This window comes from Tachypleus tridentatus, chromosome 13 (genome assembly GCF_004210375.1).
Source record: "Tachypleus tridentatus isolate NWPU-2018 chromosome 13, ASM421037v1, whole genome shotgun sequence".
Taxonomy (NCBI): Eukaryota; Metazoa; Arthropoda; class Merostomata; order Xiphosura; family Limulidae; genus Tachypleus; species Tachypleus tridentatus.
In genome coordinates, this window is record NC_134837.1 from 193,110,311 (window position 1) to 193,128,134 (window position 17,824).

Consider the following 17,824-nt stretch of genomic DNA (forward strand, 5'->3'; position numbering starts at 1 on the left):
ATTCCGTTGTTAAGCTGCTACGGTGACTTAGAATACTTGCACGACAATGAAATGTTATTAATGCACAATCAAAATATATATATATATGTTATGCAGTTAGTAAAAAACGACCAAACTCAAGTGTATGTACATAATATATACGTGTTTTGATGTAAATGTTGTTAAGGCAACAGCGTCGATGGAATTACGCTTTGGTAAAGGACAAACGTGGGAGAAAATTATTACTCTAGAAAATTATTATATCTTGACATCATGGACCATAAAATGCTTTTTGATAAGAGAACTATGTAATGATACAAAATGTAGCCAGCAGGTGATCAGTTTAAGCAAAATTTAAAACAACAGCTAGAGGCGATATGGACAGGGACGTCAACATCTATATCTCATCATCGTAATGAACAATTAACTTACGTTATGGAGGCAAAAGGAATTAATTATTGATTCATCAATAAATGTGTAAAGCGTACATAATATTGTCAGTTTTTTTCAAGCGTATTCCGACGTTTTTCGCCTACACTGATTGCAATTTATAATTAGAGTTTAGATTAATTGATAAATTATTATTGGCGCTGCTACTTCAATTTTTGGAATGTATGCGAAGGTAATACCTGAAATAAATATGTGGAAATTGTTTGTTTGTTTTTGTGTTGAATTTCGCGCAAAGCTACTCGAGGGCTATCTGCGCTAGACGTCCCTAATTTAGCAGTGTAAGACTAGAGGGAAGGCAGCTAGTCATCACCACCCACCGCCAACTCTTGGGCTACTCTTTTACCAAAGAATAGTGGGATTGACCGTTACATTATAATGCCCCCACGGCTGAAATGGCTAGCATGTTTGGCGCGACTGGTATTCGAACCCGCGACCCTGGGATTACGAGTCGAATGCTTTAACACGCTTGGCCATGCCGGGCCGTGTAAATAGTATAAGTGGAAATTAAATTTCCTATAGGACACAAGATCGTCTTCAGAAGCAACATAACAACAATATTTTCACTCTGCTCTGATTTCTCGCTGGGACCGTGATAAATCTGTGGATTTACAATGTTAAAATAAGGGGGTTCGATTTCCCTTCGAAATAGCCCGATGTGGTTTTGCTGTAAGATAAACACAGTCTACTTTGTCTTTGTAAAATAAACCCCTAAATATCCATGTGAATGCACACTTTAAAAATATATTGAAAAGACATACCCGTCACTTTTCAATATTCTCTGAATTAAAAAAAAAATTACTTATTGATTTTTCACTTATTACGCCGTTTAAAATTTTATATCATCGCGATGGTTAAAGTCTAGAAGTAATTTTACATTTCCGACCTCATTGTTCATATAAAATCCGTTTGTTTTTACTGATTCTATCATTTTCATTCAGTTTATCAAAAGTTATTAATTCTCTTATTCATCTTGTAGCTTATCAGCACAAAAGTTTAGTTCTATACCCTATAAATAAAATTTATTACATAAACACAATGAAGACAGTTTTGTAATTAGCGATTCGGGAGTTGTAGCCATCTTAATTAAATTGTTTGTTCCTAATTGCGAGCACGAGGGTTTGAAATAATTTACAAAAAAGCTCATTTCACATGTTATTATTGCAGTCATGTAACTGTGTGTATGGTATTCAGTTTCATTAATATACGTGAGAAAAACTTGCAAGTATTCACAACACTTAGATACCGCAGATGCTAAACAGAGTATGATTTCTCACTTCGACAACGAAAGATGAAAGAAAAACAAGTAAAGAAATAAACAAAGTGTTTATTTACATAGTGTTAAATGAGCATGTTTTACTTTCAATTGGGCAGTTTGAAACCGACTTACTTAACAATTTTGACCAGCTGTTGGAGTAGAGAGCTGGTTGAAATTTAATGTACTTCGCTAAAAAACAAAAACAGTGACACTGACAATGTTCACAGTGTTAAGTTATATCAAGGTCCTGCAGCAGCATTTCACAATCCTTGCATTACATAAGTCAGGGATCATTTTTATTGAATATAACGTAAACCCCAACTCAAAAAAGCAACAAAAGGCTCCCATTTCACGGGGAAATGACACAGCAACACGGCCAACCAATTATAAGTCCTGGAACAACTGCTATGAATTAACCTAAACAAGAGTATAATGCAAGTATAGTCCGGCATGGCCGGGTAGATTAAGGCGTTCGGCTCGTAATCCGAAGGTCGCGGATTCGAATCCCCGTCGCACCAAACATGCTCGCCCTTTCAACCGTGGGGGCAATATAATGTGACGGTCAATCCCACTATTTGTTGATAAAAGAGTAGTCCAAGAGTTGGCTGTGGGTGGTGAGGGCTAGCTGTCTTCCATCTAGTTTTACACTGCTAAAATAGGGATGGCTAATACAGTAGTCCTCGTGTAGCTTTGCGCGAAATTCAAAACAAACTAACTAGCTAGTTAAAATAAAGATTTTAAGCACTGAAGCAAAGTATTTTTCGCTACTGTTTAAAACCAATACATGGCTACGCATAAACCGTTGGTGTTTTTACTGTTATATGAAACCAGCTATTATCCTTCTGTTTTCACTTGTATAAACTAATGTTTGAAAAATGATGCATGAAACCAGCCTAGTGTTTATAGCATTTTACCAACAGTCACGATGGAGAATCGAGCAGCATTGTAAGATTTTGCGGAAAAAATTTTGTGCTTTGATAATGAACAAAAATAAACTTTGTGTTAATTCAGTGTGTGAAACCTGAACGTGATGTAAACCAACAGGATTGAATTTTGTTACTGAAAAAGTGTTTTGGCTTATAACTAAAATATTAAATTTTTTTGGCATTTTTTTACTTCGTTTTTTTTTTAACTCTTGCAATGAACGTTACAAGCAACTGACAAGTAGACACCTAAAAAGTGAGGACATTTAGACACCAAGAGTGTTAAAACTTTGCAAAATATTTAAAGGAAGAACTTGTTGGTACACAACATATTTGTCTAGTTATATGTCTATATAATTGTCCAGTTTCCATGCTAGGCCATACAATGGAGTAATTTAACAAATAATAAACCTGGATTTATGTTGGTCAATAAGGATAAGTCTATACAGTTCATGTGAAGTAGTAAATTAAACTGGTAATGTAGTAGGCCATATAATAAAAAAAATGTAAATATCGTTTTGGTTTATAATAAGCAAGTTGTGTCTAAATGTCCTCCTTGTTTGTTTGTTTTTTTAGATGTCTAGTTGTCCCGGATTCAGTGATAGAACCTTTTCTAAGCTGGTGAAACCAAAAACATAATAGAGGGTCGCGGGTTTGCATTCCTGTCGCGCCAAACATGCTCGCCCTTTCAGCCGTGTATGCGTTATAATGTATGGTCAATCCCACTATTCGTTGGTAAAAGAGTAGCCCAAGAGTTGGCGGTGGGTGGTGATGACTAGCTGCCTTCCCTCTAGTCACTGCTAAATTAGGGACGGCTAGCACAGATAGCCCTCGAGCAGCTTTGTGCGAAATTCAAAAACAAACAAGAAAAACAGAATAAGCCTAACACTATAATGTCTTATGAATAATATAGTTCAGATTAAATAAATAGATCGTATATTACAAACAATAAATTGACAAAGCAGCCAACAAAAAACAAAAACAAACAGTACTGTACAAAGAAAACTAACTTCCCTTAGGCGAATTTAAGAAGGTTCTCTTGTTCATTTTCGAGGAAGATCCACGCAAAATATAAGACAGCAATTATATTTTTATATTAAAAAAATGTCCAAAAACTAAATTTCCTTCTCTCTCACTTTAAATATTTATTTACATTTTACAGAGGGCTTTGGCGATCAATTTTGCGCATACTCGTTTTTGCTACCTTTTTACTCTATCCCGGAAAGACCTTCAACTTCGCAAGGTGACTAATGTTAATTTTGCCTTTTTTAAAACTTTGTGTATGTGAGAAAACTCGATAATTTCTCCGGGCTAAATTTAAAGTTTACAATATAATGCTGATTATATTTATATTTGGTATAAATATACAGTACAAACATTGATATAACGCGGAAACTTAAGTATTTCAGAATTATTGAATTAGCAATATTAATATTACTAACTAGCTACAAATAACATCACCTGTACCTCGCACTATAGTATACATTATTTGTTCAATTTCTGTTGGTTTTAATTGATATTTCAGTTGTCTTGATTAGAATTTGTAGAAGGTATTAGTAGTATGAAATCGCTAGTAATTTTATCATTATTGATAAAAATACGTCTATTATTAGCGTACGAATTAAACTTTAAAGCTTACGCTAATAATACATTTACTTTTATTAATACATTAAAAGCATACATGATATATCATAGTGTAACAAAATATAGGGTTCCAGATGAAGGTATTCAGCATAGGTCCCACAATACTGATAATATGTGTACGTTATTCAAATGCTTGATTTTGAACAGAATGCAGTGTGAAAGGGCGAAGTGAAAGAAATCCATTAGGTCATCATTCCTCATTAAAGAAATGTTTATAACTGTAACAGGGAAAGTGATATTTCAGTAAAAGTATAATAAGGAATGATTGAGGTTGTTTTGTTTAAATTAATTATGTCGTGACTTTGTTATAAATCCTTAGTTTTATTACATAAAATACACACTTAGTGCAAGTGTATGCCATATGTCATTAAATACAGATGGCAAATTTTGTAATTTTAAGCATTAGATTGTGGAGTAAATAAACTTTGTGGCCAGATTTATAGTGGTGTTTTATACATTTACAATACAGTAAAATTATTTCAGATCATACTAATTTTATTTACAAACATTTTTTTAAAGATATTTTTGTTAAGTTAATAGAACTTTCATTTCAGAACTTAACCAAGTAATCTAAACAGAGTAGATTTTGATAGTAAGTAGTACTGGTAATATTACTACACTATTGTTACCATTAACAATAGTTGTGTTAGGCTACCATTTGCTGGGTACTTTGGGATTAGTTTTAGTTCAACTACAGGATTTGATGTCTGGTAAGCCTTTTTTAACCCCTTGAATGATATTATTTTCACAACAAACTATTTCTTGTTCCCATTCATCTCCATAAAAAGTACCAGTTTTATTGTTTCATTTCTACATTAACCATTAATAAACACACAAGTTTTAAGGAGTGTAAGAAACTTTGATAATTGTATGTTTTAATGAAGTAATGTAGTTTAAACAAGTTAGACATATCTTTTTGTTTGTTAGGATAAAAATTTTCATATTAATTCCTTACATGTAAAGCTTTCAGATTTCATACCAGTAACATTTTATTTTACTTTTCATATTTTAAATTTAATATGTGAACAGTAATAGCCATCCACATATATATGTAAAAATAGATGGTATGGATAGAGAAAATTTTATGTAGAGGAGCGAACAACATTTTAACCTTGTTCGGTCATCGTTAGGTTGACAAAGAAAGAAAGATTGCAGGATTCACATCTACAGAACACACAATTTTTTCAATCACATTAACTCTATACATCCTAACATTAACTTCACATTTGAACAGGAAGAAAGCAATCAAATATCATTTCTTAACCTCAAAATTACAAGAACCGATACACAATTTAAAACAGAAATCACCCATAATGGACTGTACATTCCTTGGGACTCAGCACATGAAACAAAACAAAGACTCAACATACTAAGAAACCAAATAAATAGTCATAAAACTATGCTCACCAGATAAAATTAACAACGAATTAGACAAAATAAAACAATACATCATCAACATCAATAAGTTTCCTCCACAAACTGTAGAAAACATTATACACACACACCTAGACAAAAAGCAAAATCAACTAACAAAAGTTAAAATATCCCATGAATTAAAAAATCACAAAACCATATACTGCTGCATACCATATATTCTCGACATCAGCAGAAAAATAACCAACATTTGGCAAAAACTACTAACAAAATATGACATTCCAGTTAATACCAAATTTATTCAAAAACCAGGCACAAAACTAAGGTCTATACTATGTAAAAACTACACTGACAAACACCACACCAACATTATTTATAAAATACAATGTGATAACTGCCACAACTTCTCTATTGGAGAAATGAGTAGAAAAATGAAAACCAGATTCAAAGAGCACAAAAAGTCACCTTCACACATTTTTGAACACTGCAAGTCAAATAAACACAACATAACCATATAAAACACCCAAATACTAAATAAAGAAACAGACATAAATGCAAAATTAAATAAGTCTTACTTATACAATAACTCAAGCCCAAAGTAAAACAATGCAAAGGAACACCTTTATACCTATATTATTAAATATGATCAAATATCTAAGCACATTCCTACACTCAATTACACAACATCCTTCAAATATGTGTTCAGTTACCTCTTTCTTTCTTTGGAAACCTGAAAATGACCAAAGAAGGTCAAAATGTTGTTCATTCCTCTACAGAGTTTTCTCTACCCACACCAGCCGTTTTTACACATTTTTTTTTTTTTCTACAAGTGGGTTTTCTTATCACAAATAGCCATCCATGTTCTATGGCCACTTCTAACAACATTTCAATAAAATGGACATTTGGAGATGGAAATAATGAAATGAAATTACATTCCCTCATGTAAAGTTGTAGTTTCTTATTGATTATTTTATTTAGTTGGTGCCACGTTCATTTTTATTGGTCATTGACTCATAATCTGAGGATCACTGGTTTGAATCCTTGTCACACCAAACATGCTTGCCCTTTCAGCTGTGGGGGTATTATAATGTGATGGTCAATCCCATAATTCATTGGTAAAAGAGTAGCCCAAGAGTTGGCAGTGGGTGGTGATATCTAGCTGCCTTCCCTTTTGTAGTCTTATACTGCTAAATTAGGGAGGGCTAGTGCAGAGAGCCCTCGAATAACTTTGTGCTATACAGAGGGACCATTGTATTTCTGATCAGGAAAGCCAGGTAAAAAGATGAAGTTCCTTGGGAATGTAATATTTTGATCCTTCACATTGGACAGTTTTAATAATAGGGATTATTTTGGTTAAAATTTCATTTCATATTGATAAGTTTTTAAAGATAGAGATAAAGTAAAACTGTAAGGAATATGCTGCTGTCTTTTGGACGGAAAACAAAATATTACAAATATTAATTGGCAGTAGTTACAGAACATCTAGCAAGGCAGCTACTATCAATAAGCAGTTATTAATAACTGGTTCAGTGATAGTGAGAGGCTCCAATTTTAAGTACTGACTGGGATTGCTTGGAGCTAAGTATTGAAAAGGAGAAATTTCTTGTAGTGATTCACACAGTTATGGAACTAAGCAGAAGAGATGCCATTTTGTATTCAGTATTTACTTTTAATGTGGTGGTTGTAGTATGAAATTTTTTTATGTACTACTTTTTTGATGAAGAGAAACCTGCTTGAAATAAAAATGTCTCAGAAAGGCCGGTATGGGTATTAACACTTACTGATAAGGAGGAAACAATGTTCCGACCTTCCTAGGTCATCTTCAGTTTAACAAAGAGAGAATTTGTGAACTCTCTTCTGAGATACACATGTACTACTTTACCATTGTATATATTTCTCATCTGCATGATTTTTAGATTTTCATAAGTTGTAATATTGAAACATGCTAAACTCAGTTGAGATTGTATAGAATGACCAATGTATTTCTATAGCTCGACAGGACAAGGAACTTACCTGTTGTTTCTTGGGATATTTTCATTGTGTCATGCATAGCTTTTTACATGGGGAAACCTTTGTGACTCTTGAATGGAACAGAGATACTTCCAGATTATTGTACCCTATTTATTAGTGATCAGATATAGTGTGTGTGGAAGGTGAATGTGCTTTTAGTATTTTCTAGAAATTAGCTTCTGTTTTGAAAACATCAAAATGTGCTGTTTTCACAAATGTTTTTGTATATGCAAACTACAGATTTTCATTTCAAGATTTTATCTTACCCTTAATTTTGTCTTTTCAGTCCAAAAACAGTTAAGGTAATCATATAATGTGAAGAGTATTAATTAAATATTCTTGTTGGGTTAAATCTCTTAATCAGTTCCAGTTTTACATGTTTCTGTGTTCTCTTCTCAGTTATTCATTCCACCTTTTAATATAACCCTGTATAGAAAGTTGTGTGTGTATGTGCTACACGTAGTGGGAGCTGTAGTTCTCCAACTTGGCTGCTTATGTCAACAAAGTACTGCTCTAGAGTGCTTAGTTTGTATTAACTGATAAGATGGAACTGAGGACATCATTTTCATTAGAAGTGTTAGTTACTAAAAATGTGTTATGGGTTTTCTAATATATTCACAAAATAATCTTGTCCTACAAACTATCATCATAAACAGAATATGAACAGACTTTTAATATGGTTACTCTTATCAGATACTCAAGACTTCTAAGAAAAGCACATTCATTTATAGTAAATTTTTCAAAACACAGCTATTCTTGAAACTTGTTTTTATATTATCAATATGCTTAACACACACGGTGGGCACAGCACAGATAATCCATCATGTAGCTTTGTGTTTATTTAACAACAAAATAAACAGTTGTTAATATTGAAGATATTAACAAACAACTGTAATTTGTTTTCCTTGAAGTTTGTGAAACAAAATATGTACAAGTAATAAAACTGACTATTAATTGTCTTGATTTATGTTTGCTTTTTGCATGAAAGTTTTTCTTAATTATGTTGTGAATGGGGCATCCTTTGTTTGTGCTATTTTTTAGTATTTGGATGTAGAAAGCCAAATGCTGTAAGACACATGTATTTGACACTGTAAAACAACATAAATATATTATTTTATAATTATCTGTATTTCCTCAGTATGTCTGCTGAATTACAAAAGATTTCCAAACCTCAGTTAAGAGGCCTACTCCGTTCTAGTCTACGTAAGCACCTGGCTATTGTAGGAGTTTTGTCAATTAGTGCAGCTTTGGCATGGAAGTATACAGTAGCAGAATCCAGAAAGAAACGATACGCTGAGTTTTACAAGTAAGTACCGAGTAAAATGCATGTAAGTTTGTACAAACACTGATGTAGAAATTTACTGTAAAAAGTCATTTTTATACTTCTAATTTCACTTTGTTTCAGAAGAACATTATCTCATTTTACCCTGCTAGTTCTTCCTACTTTTCTACAACCGTTTTGCTTTGAAATACATCAACCATTTTCTTTTACCTAACCCTAATTTCCAATATTATATCCAATTTCTTATTTCTTTAGTGCTTTACCTTCTAACAATCGTGAAGGCAAACTCTTTCATAGACTAATTACTTTGTTAGAAAAGTATTGTCTTGATTCGAGTCAAAGGATGTTTTTATACCTTAAACTAGTGTTCCATAGTCTTATTACCTGAAGAAATGTTTTTAAAATGTTAATTGGATTTATGGATTTCAAACCTAAATTAAAAACATCTAGTCATAACTGTATTCCAAACCTTTGTGCAGATAAACAGCTGCTAGTCTTTCTTATTGATATTATAATAGATTTACAACAGATAATAGGCATACAGAGTAACTGAAGTCTGAAATGTTGACTATTGTAACTGAAAAGTACAAACAAAATGACAAAGTAGCCCGATATATTGTTGAATATATAAGAAGCTTCAATTCACACAAACCTATGTATTTCATACTTACTGTCATAGTTTGGTGTACCCTTACACTTCAACAGAATTTTATCAATTTTTCCCACAACAGAAGAAAGTACAACTGTCCTATAACTTAAATGGCAACTCTTGTCACCATTAAATATTGTGATAACATTAGCAACTCTATATCCTCAGGCTATTAACCTATCAAAAATGATGAGGCTTATATTTTAAACTGCTTTTTAAAACCTGTGGAAAAGTATGATTCTGTTTTTTCAATCACTTTCCCACCTGCCACTAAAGGGTTTAATATCTTTATGACCCAGATTATTTACTTTGTTTTACATAAAATTGCTAAAAGTTAGAAATATTTGTTATTAATAAAGGGAACATTTAAAAACTCAACCAACTTAAGCTCTTCTAGAAAACACCTGCCATCAACATCTTTTAAGGGTCCAATATCTAACTTAACATTTTGGTTACCTTTAACACACTTAAAGTGCCCTAGTGAGTCAGCATTTAGTTTAAAACCCTAAACTCTAGAGAGAGCACACAGTTAACTGTGTAGCTTTGTGCTAATAAAAACAGGAACTTCTTTGCTGTTAGTTTTAACATTATCAGTCAACTGTGTTTCATAAATCATTTTCCAATTTCATACTTTCTTTTCAAACAGTTTCCTGGTTCTTCTGTATTTTTCTAAATTTTCCATCCTGTGTGTCATTAAATTCTAATAGTTCTGAAAGTAAACAAAATGCAGTATGTTCACCAAACATCTTGTGTTCAATTCCAGAATTCATCAGGCAGGTTGGGATATAACAGATAGTTATGGTTGAGATGTTTATTAGTTATTCAAACAGCTGTTTTTGTGTGAAATGTAAGAAGTTGGGAAACTGTAATTTTTATTTTATTTCAATCAGTACAAATTGGAATCAGGTTAACTTTCATTATCATTTTAGTTATATCAGCATGCTGATTTAAAATTAAATTTATTTTTTAAAATTTCCTAAGTCCCTCCATAGGCCCTGTATGACCAGGTGGTTAAGGCACTTGACTCATAATCTGAGGGTTGTGGGTTGCAATCCCTGTCACACCAAACAAGCTCGCCCTTCCAGCGATGGGGGCATTATAAAGTGGCAGTCAAGAGTTGGCAGTGGGTGGTGATGACTAGCTGTCTTCCTTCTAGTCTTACACTGCTAAAGTAGGGACAGCTAGTGCAGATAGCCCTCCTGTAGCTTTTTGTGAAATTCAAAACTAACCAAACCCTCCCATAATACTTTTAATCCATTACACCAATTTACTAACTTCTTATGTAGCCTCAGAGTTGATTTTCTGAACATTAGGAACTAAAATTTCATTTCATATGATCTTAATTATGCACCGACAAGTTATGATTAGATAACAGCTTTTCCATCACTCATGGACCAACCTAGTTGGTTATCATCATAACTACTGGAAGTGTCCACTTAAAATTTGAACTTTTAAAAAATGAGATTAGATCGTACTCATGAAACATTTTACTGTGTAACCTACTGACCCACATACCCTTATAAGAACTTAATTTAATTGTATAATACTCTGTAGGAACTATGATGCAGAAAAAGATTTTGAAAGGATGAGGCAAGCGGGAGTTTTCCAGTCATGTCGTCCCGATGGAGAATAACTCCTCCCTGTAGTATTTATGTAAGTATTGCCTCTGACCTTAATTCATTAGCCTACTTGAAAAACTTAGTTGTTTACTTATGACTTGACACTAATGAGTCTAACATTAAAAAAAAAATTGTAGAACTATTCATAGTTAAGTGCTTCCTTCGTAATGGTTTTTAACAGTGTTATATTTACAATGAAGTTGTATTTCTAGTTAAAATCACATTTTTGTGTTCCTTTTTTTGATTCCTTCTATCAAGAGACGAATAATTTCACTCTCCCCCTCTAACAGTAGTTATGCTACTTTTGCTGTCAAGTAATTGGCTATCACAAGTTTAGTCAACATATTTAAACCCATTATCAAGTTTTTTAGTAGCCACTGTTTTGTTAACCTGCTCCCATTTCTATTTAAAAATATTTTAAAATGTTAAAGTTTTGAAAAAGTTACTACAATACTAGGACAGTACTACTGGACAGTTCGAAAATATATTAAACAAAAGTTATAAATATCTTAACCTCAATATAACCATTGAGGATGACGAAACCTTGGCAGGGGTTTAGTTTAGAGAGAAGTCTGAGGAATTCTCTCCCCAACAGGGGTGTTCGGGAACGATGTAGTTCCTCTTCATCCCTGCTCATGGAAGATTATTTATCTGTACCTGAGAATTTTCTTGTATTTTAATTTGGCTTATTTGAGGCAATAAAGTGAGAATGCTGAGCGAGACAAAGGTGACAAAAAGGAAATGGACAAGTCTGGAGTCTGTTGGCAGAATGTTTTAATCATGTTATAAATAGCTGATAACAGTTATCTGTAGTGTAAAAAAGTAACTTAATTGGTTTCATGACTGTGCTTTTTACTGGTTTTTAAATTCCTTAGTAATAAGAACTATAAAGTAACTAGAAACTTTTTAGTGATATAACGGTGTTGAAAAGCCAAATTGCTGTCACAACTATTTTAAACCTTTTAATTTTTGATAGTAAGTGCCATAGCCCCTTTAGTGTATAATTATTTAACTGAATAAAAACCTTGGAGTGTATCTATCTAATTGTAATACAATAAATGTCTTAAAGTTACACGAATAGTAAAATGAACCCATAATACCAGTGAAACAGTAAAGCATATATAAAAATGTGGTAACTCTTCCTTGTTTAGTCAGTTCCTTTAACAACATACTAAGCTGATGTGACTAAATCTAAAAGTATTTCAGTTTTGCTATACTTTGTAGACAGTGAAAAGTTCAGCATGGAATACTGACTTGTCTTGATTGGACTTGTTGGTAACTCCTACCAGTATTGACAGATATGACATTTTGACAGTAACAAATGAAAGGTTAACTACTGCACACTTAATTCTAAGCCACTAGGAATTTTGGTTTAAGAGCTTGAGAAATATTCATCATTAGACAATCGTGACATGCGTGTTGTTATTTCTATTATGTAAATTGGTTATGCTGCTCCATTTCACCTAATCTCTACTGATAAAGATTCAACTCCATGCAAACAGCTATGTGATCAAATACAACCAGTTGAAAGTATAGTGCAAGCTGATTCCAATGACACGCTACTTTTTGTCATTTAAGCAATACTTGTGTATCTATTACCCATATAATTTTTGGAGTTGACTAGATATTTGTAACCCCATATCTGGTTCATTCCCAAACGTTTTGCTCAACCTGACTTTGTCCATTTTTAGTTGTTGTAAAAAATGAACATCTTAACACTAGTGAGTAGTTTTGTGGAGTTTACAAACATATTGAGACCATCCTGGATATTTTCCCTCCAGCTCTGCTTTTTCTGTTATTTTATTATGAACACAGGTAAAGTGATTTTTGGACACTGGCTATTTTACCAAGAGATTAGTAATAATTTGGTGTTTTTTTTATAAAATACTTTAAGTAATCTCAAAATAGGTATTGGTAAAAATGTTTTTTCAGACACTGACTTAGTTCATAGGAAGAAGGAAGAGAAAGCAGCCAGTAAGAAAAGTGTAGCTGAGAAAGATGTATATTAAATTAAGTTATTGATTTTTAGTTGTACAGTAGATAAATCAATTGAAAATAAATTACCTTCCACAGTGTGTTTTGAATATTTGAATTTATCAGAGATTCAACATTATGAGAAGGTTTAGTGGAAAAATCACTCAACACCTTTATTGTTGGCAACAAGAGTGAAAACTAAATTATGTACTATTTGTAATCGTTTCTATATAGTTCATTTTGTACTTTAAATAAAAACTCCATTGTTTTACTAGTCAAATCATTTTTAATCTTCTATAATTACTCAAAATGTAGGACAAGAAGAAAAACTTAGATAATGAGGTTAATGTATGAAAATGTTTTAAAGTTACATAGTACCCTGATGAGTAACATGAAGTGCAATGTTTAGAAAAATATCTTTTACTACAAATATTTTAAATTTTTACCTCAGAGGTGTCTTCACATTAATTTCACACACAATCTATAATAAACATATTAACAGACAAGTAAAATCACTGTGCTCATGATTAGGGCTAGAATTCAAGTGTTAAGTATATAATAAAACCCAAAAAAAGTTAGTGTTAAGAAAAGTGATTAGAAATTACTTGTTAATTATAGACATTTTCAAATCACAAAACTGTTGTCAAATAGGGCTAAAAATGCTATGTTTATGAAAGAGCATTCTCAGATAAAATAAATAAATGTTATCACAATAAGACTGGAAATATTTGACATTTTTAATTTAGTGACCAATACTGATGTAGGTATCTGTTTAAAAACAAGTCCACTTTCATTATGGTTTTGTAAATCACACTTTCTTTCCTAAAAACAATTATACACTATGAAAACGAAATGAAAATTTGTATTTCTCAAACAATGAGAAAAACACATCCCATATTCTTGATTTGGATCTTTTATAAAAACAATATATGACATAGAAAGGATCTTGTAAATAAATGAAAACTTATCATTTGACAATATATATAATTATATATATATATAATGTGGAGTGGAATAAAACTATAATCACTCAAACATACAAATATTTGTTTCAAAACATGCTCGTTCAATCAAGTAATTAAAAATCTTATGAGTTATAACAAATTATATAGCTTCTTAGTTTTGGTCCACTGACTTTATAATGTCGTGTATTCAGATAAGACTAACACAATGTTTAATAGCTAAGGTAGGTGATACATAGAAATCACTGCTTATTCATACATACATACTACCATAACTTCAAACTGTTTCTGACAAAAATTAATCCTCCCATTCTGATGGGAGAAAAATAATGTACACAGTTTAAAAAAAAAAAACACCAAACCTGTGAATAAACATATGTACAAATAATACATGACTTGTTACATTAAAATATAAAAACATTAACAAAGATAAAGCTACTAACTAAATTTGACCTACTCTTCAATTTGGTTTAAACCACTGATAAATAATTAAGATTGTTCAAAGTGTCAATAACAATAACAACATTAAGTTTATCACATCTAACTATATAAAACAAACAAAAAAGAACACAAGTGGCAACCAATCTTGGGTAACTTGTTTAATTTAAATAAGGTGCTAGCAGCCAGTAATTCATATATATATATACACACACATTTATTTAGCCATAAACTTTTAGCCATAAACCCAAACACGTTAACATTAAATTAAAAATAAAATATCTTCTGTACATTTTTAGTAAATTCTGTAATAAATAAAGTAAAATCAGAGAAATTCTATCAAAAATTACAAAAAATTTAGTTAAAACTAAGGTCATCTTAGAACTTGGCACTACTTTATGCTGATGTGCACCTTAAGCTGCATACAAAAGCATGAGTCACAGTAACTTATCACTTTGCTGATGTCGTGTTAATTAGTGCCTCTACCATATTGGGGGCAGGAATGCTAACTTCAAGAGGTTTTTATCTCGCTTACCCCCAAATAGTATAACCTTATTTTCAGATTTTTTATTTATTATTTTTCATCTCTTTTTATATTTATCTAACTTGGTAGAGCAATCACCTTTCCATAACTGTATGCAGGCAGTGAAGGGTGATATAGATGAGGGATGTTGTCCTAATTTCTAATTTTCTTATGTGAGACTAGCAAATCAGAAGTTAAAACTGATAGACAGTGTATTCCCACTGCAATGTGGGTCCTATTTCTGCATTCAACCTCCAAAACCTAAGATACATTTTGTAATCCCATATTTTAGTTTGTGCTCCAAGATCCTTTCTTTAAAAGTGTGCAGCGTATTTAAAAGAAAAATTGTTTTTTGTTTTTTTTAATTTCATGTTAATGTGTTTTGGTTTATGGCTTGAAAATTTTATGGTTATAGTATAATTACTAAGAGGTTGGGATTTGCTGTTTTTAACACAGTCCTTCCTCATTATTTTGTTTATTCATTTAACTTCATTTAGATATAATTATATAAGTTCCCTAAAATATATATATATAGTTTTTCTCAGAAGATTCACAAGTGGTTCAAGTAAGAAGTTTTAAAATGATTTTATTTAATAAGGTGACCAAACCATAAAAGTTATACTAATACTGAAATTGTCCAAATGCTATTATAATCATTTCTGTAAATTTTTACTTTGTTATTGGTAATATGCATTTGTTGTTTTTCACAGAGAAAAAAATCCAATACACATAATAGTATAATTTCTCTTCAGGCACATTTTGCTATTTTAAATTAAGAGTGATAGCTTAAAAATAATTTTGGCACAACGAAAGATAGTGTTTTAGTTGTTTCAACCAGCAAGTTCTGATTATGGTAACTGTATCACCAAACTTCTTGAAACAGTTGTATCTTTCACTGTGCCAAAAAAACTTTGGTTTCTTACCTTTCATATACAGAACTCAAGTTACTCTAGATTTGGGATGTTATATGAACTTTCAATGCAATTTTTAACAATTTTAAAACACAAATAAAATATGTATCTAATTTTACAGAAAATAAATTGTAAATTAATGATAATGTTTTTATGTACATTTCAAACAGCCTTCCATTTTGGCTTTATTAAGTAAAGCACAATCTGAAACACTTAAGAAAATCTTATTAAAATAAAGCACCTGATATTAAAGGTGGCTTCAGGTACTCGTATGGATTAGGCACTAAATATAATGCACTTCAATCCACGTCACTAATCTTTCTAAAATTTGTGCCTATTTAGGTATTATTCTTAGAGACAATTGCTAAAATGAGATACATTCTCTACACAGTATATTAATAACTAACTGAATATTTAAAAAGCTCTTTCATGAATATGCAACAATTTGAAGAATACTCTTCCTTTTCTCTAAGTATCATCCTCCAAAATGTATTGAAATATTCTGCATAAATAAAATGAAAAACTTATTTTTCTTTACTCTCATACCTCAGATATGAAATCATGCATGAGGTTAACAACAATACTTACTTTCCTTAAAAGAGCACCACCTATTTGGTCATTAAAAAAAACAGTAGTTTCTTACCACATCAATGGATGAAACATGGACGTATTATGTGCATAATGATAAAGTACAAGAAACTTAACAGTCTTCATAAGTACTATAATATTTTAACAGTGCATAGATGATGGCTTCTTCTTGGCTAGCTGGAGAAAACCTTGGCCTAAATTGTACAAAGCTAAAAGGTTAATATGCTTAGAGACAAAAATATTAAATTACAAAAACTATTGTACACCCTTTTACACTTCATAATTACTATATCTGACACTTTCAAAATTTCTAAGGTATAATGGAGAGATTCAGACATTTAGGTTAAAAAGAAAAGTACAACAACAACCTTTATTCTTCTCTTAATAATAGTAATAAAAATATACAACTTTAACAGTGATGGTGGTACAAGAACTTGTATTACTAGCTTCATCAAAGTTGCAATGACAAATCATTAACTGAAATAAATATTTTATTATCATTACCTGGAGAGTAATGATTGTTGTTTACTAACTTTATTGTATTCATGTTTCTATTAAAAATGATTCTCAACAGCTTGATTACAAATTAACAGTCCATGGCATTGTCTCTACTGTCCAATTAATAATATGTTCAGTTGCCATTTTCACAAACGTTTTCCTTTCCTTGCAAACACAAGTTAGACATCTTATTGAGGAACAAACAAACTACAAGGTGGATAAACCAGAATTCTGTACAGCCATATGGGCTGTGGTAGGAAATTTCCATCAGTAGTTTTACTACTGGTAAGCATACAAATACTAACCTTTACAAAAAAAATTAGGAGGGAATTTTGAAAAAATGGTCTCCATTTCTTATGCACAAGTTGGGGTTAGCATTAATAATGAAGCAAAACTTTAATGTCTGTTATGCTTAAGTTGAGTTATTTGATTGACAAATAGATACGTTTTTTTTCTATGATATGCTTACCCCATTTTAAAAATGTTTTCAGTTTTAATGCACAAAAAATGATGTCACATATCGAAACAGTTACATACATTTATACTTACAAAACTTCTAGGAGGCAGAAAAACAGTGAATCTTAATAATCAAGTACTGATGATGCACATGTACATAAGGCATGCTCTCAGATGTTCTGGTGCAGCTTGTTCAATGTGTGAATACAATCTGACTCTCCTATTACCATGGTACCAAACACACATATAGTCAAATGATTTATGTATGTATCACTTGATTGTTTTTAAG

At 31.6% G+C, this 17,824-nt stretch overlaps 2 protein-coding genes across 7 annotated transcripts in view; one reads left to right on the forward strand and one right to left on the reverse strand.

Annotated features, from left to right (window-relative positions):
- The first annotated feature begins 3,699 nt into the window (after positions 1–3,699).
- On the forward strand, positions 3,700–13,260 carry LOC143240525 (cytochrome c oxidase subunit 6C-1-like). Of its 2 annotated transcripts, none has more exons than XM_076483087.1 (4): positions 3,700–3,850; positions 8,774–8,941; positions 11,121–11,219; positions 13,094–13,260. In XM_076483087.1, the coding sequence occupies exons 2-3, from the start codon at positions 8,775–8,777 to the stop codon at positions 11,197–11,199; spliced, it is 246 nt and encodes an 81-aa protein (XP_076339202.1). In that variant the 5' UTR covers positions 3,700–3,850; position 8,774; the 3' UTR covers positions 11,200–11,219; positions 13,094–13,260. The 2 variants fall into 2 exon arrangements, with proteins under 2 accessions (XP_076339202.1, XP_076339201.1); XM_076483086.1 differs by having other exon boundaries at positions 13,118–13,260.
- Positions 13,261–13,425: 165 nt separating this feature from the next.
- Positions 13,426–17,824, reverse strand: part of LOC143240524 (uncharacterized) — a 36,873-nt gene continuing 32,474 nt past the window's right edge. For 4 of the 5 annotated variants that reach the window (XM_076483081.1, XM_076483083.1, XM_076483084.1 and 1 more), the window contains exon 7: positions 13,426–16,775. The gene's annotated coding sequence lies outside the window, so the exon portion shown is untranslated. Of the gene's footprint in view, positions 16,791–17,824 lie in introns of all 5 variants that reach the window. The other variant, XM_076483082.1, reaches the window with a different exon arrangement.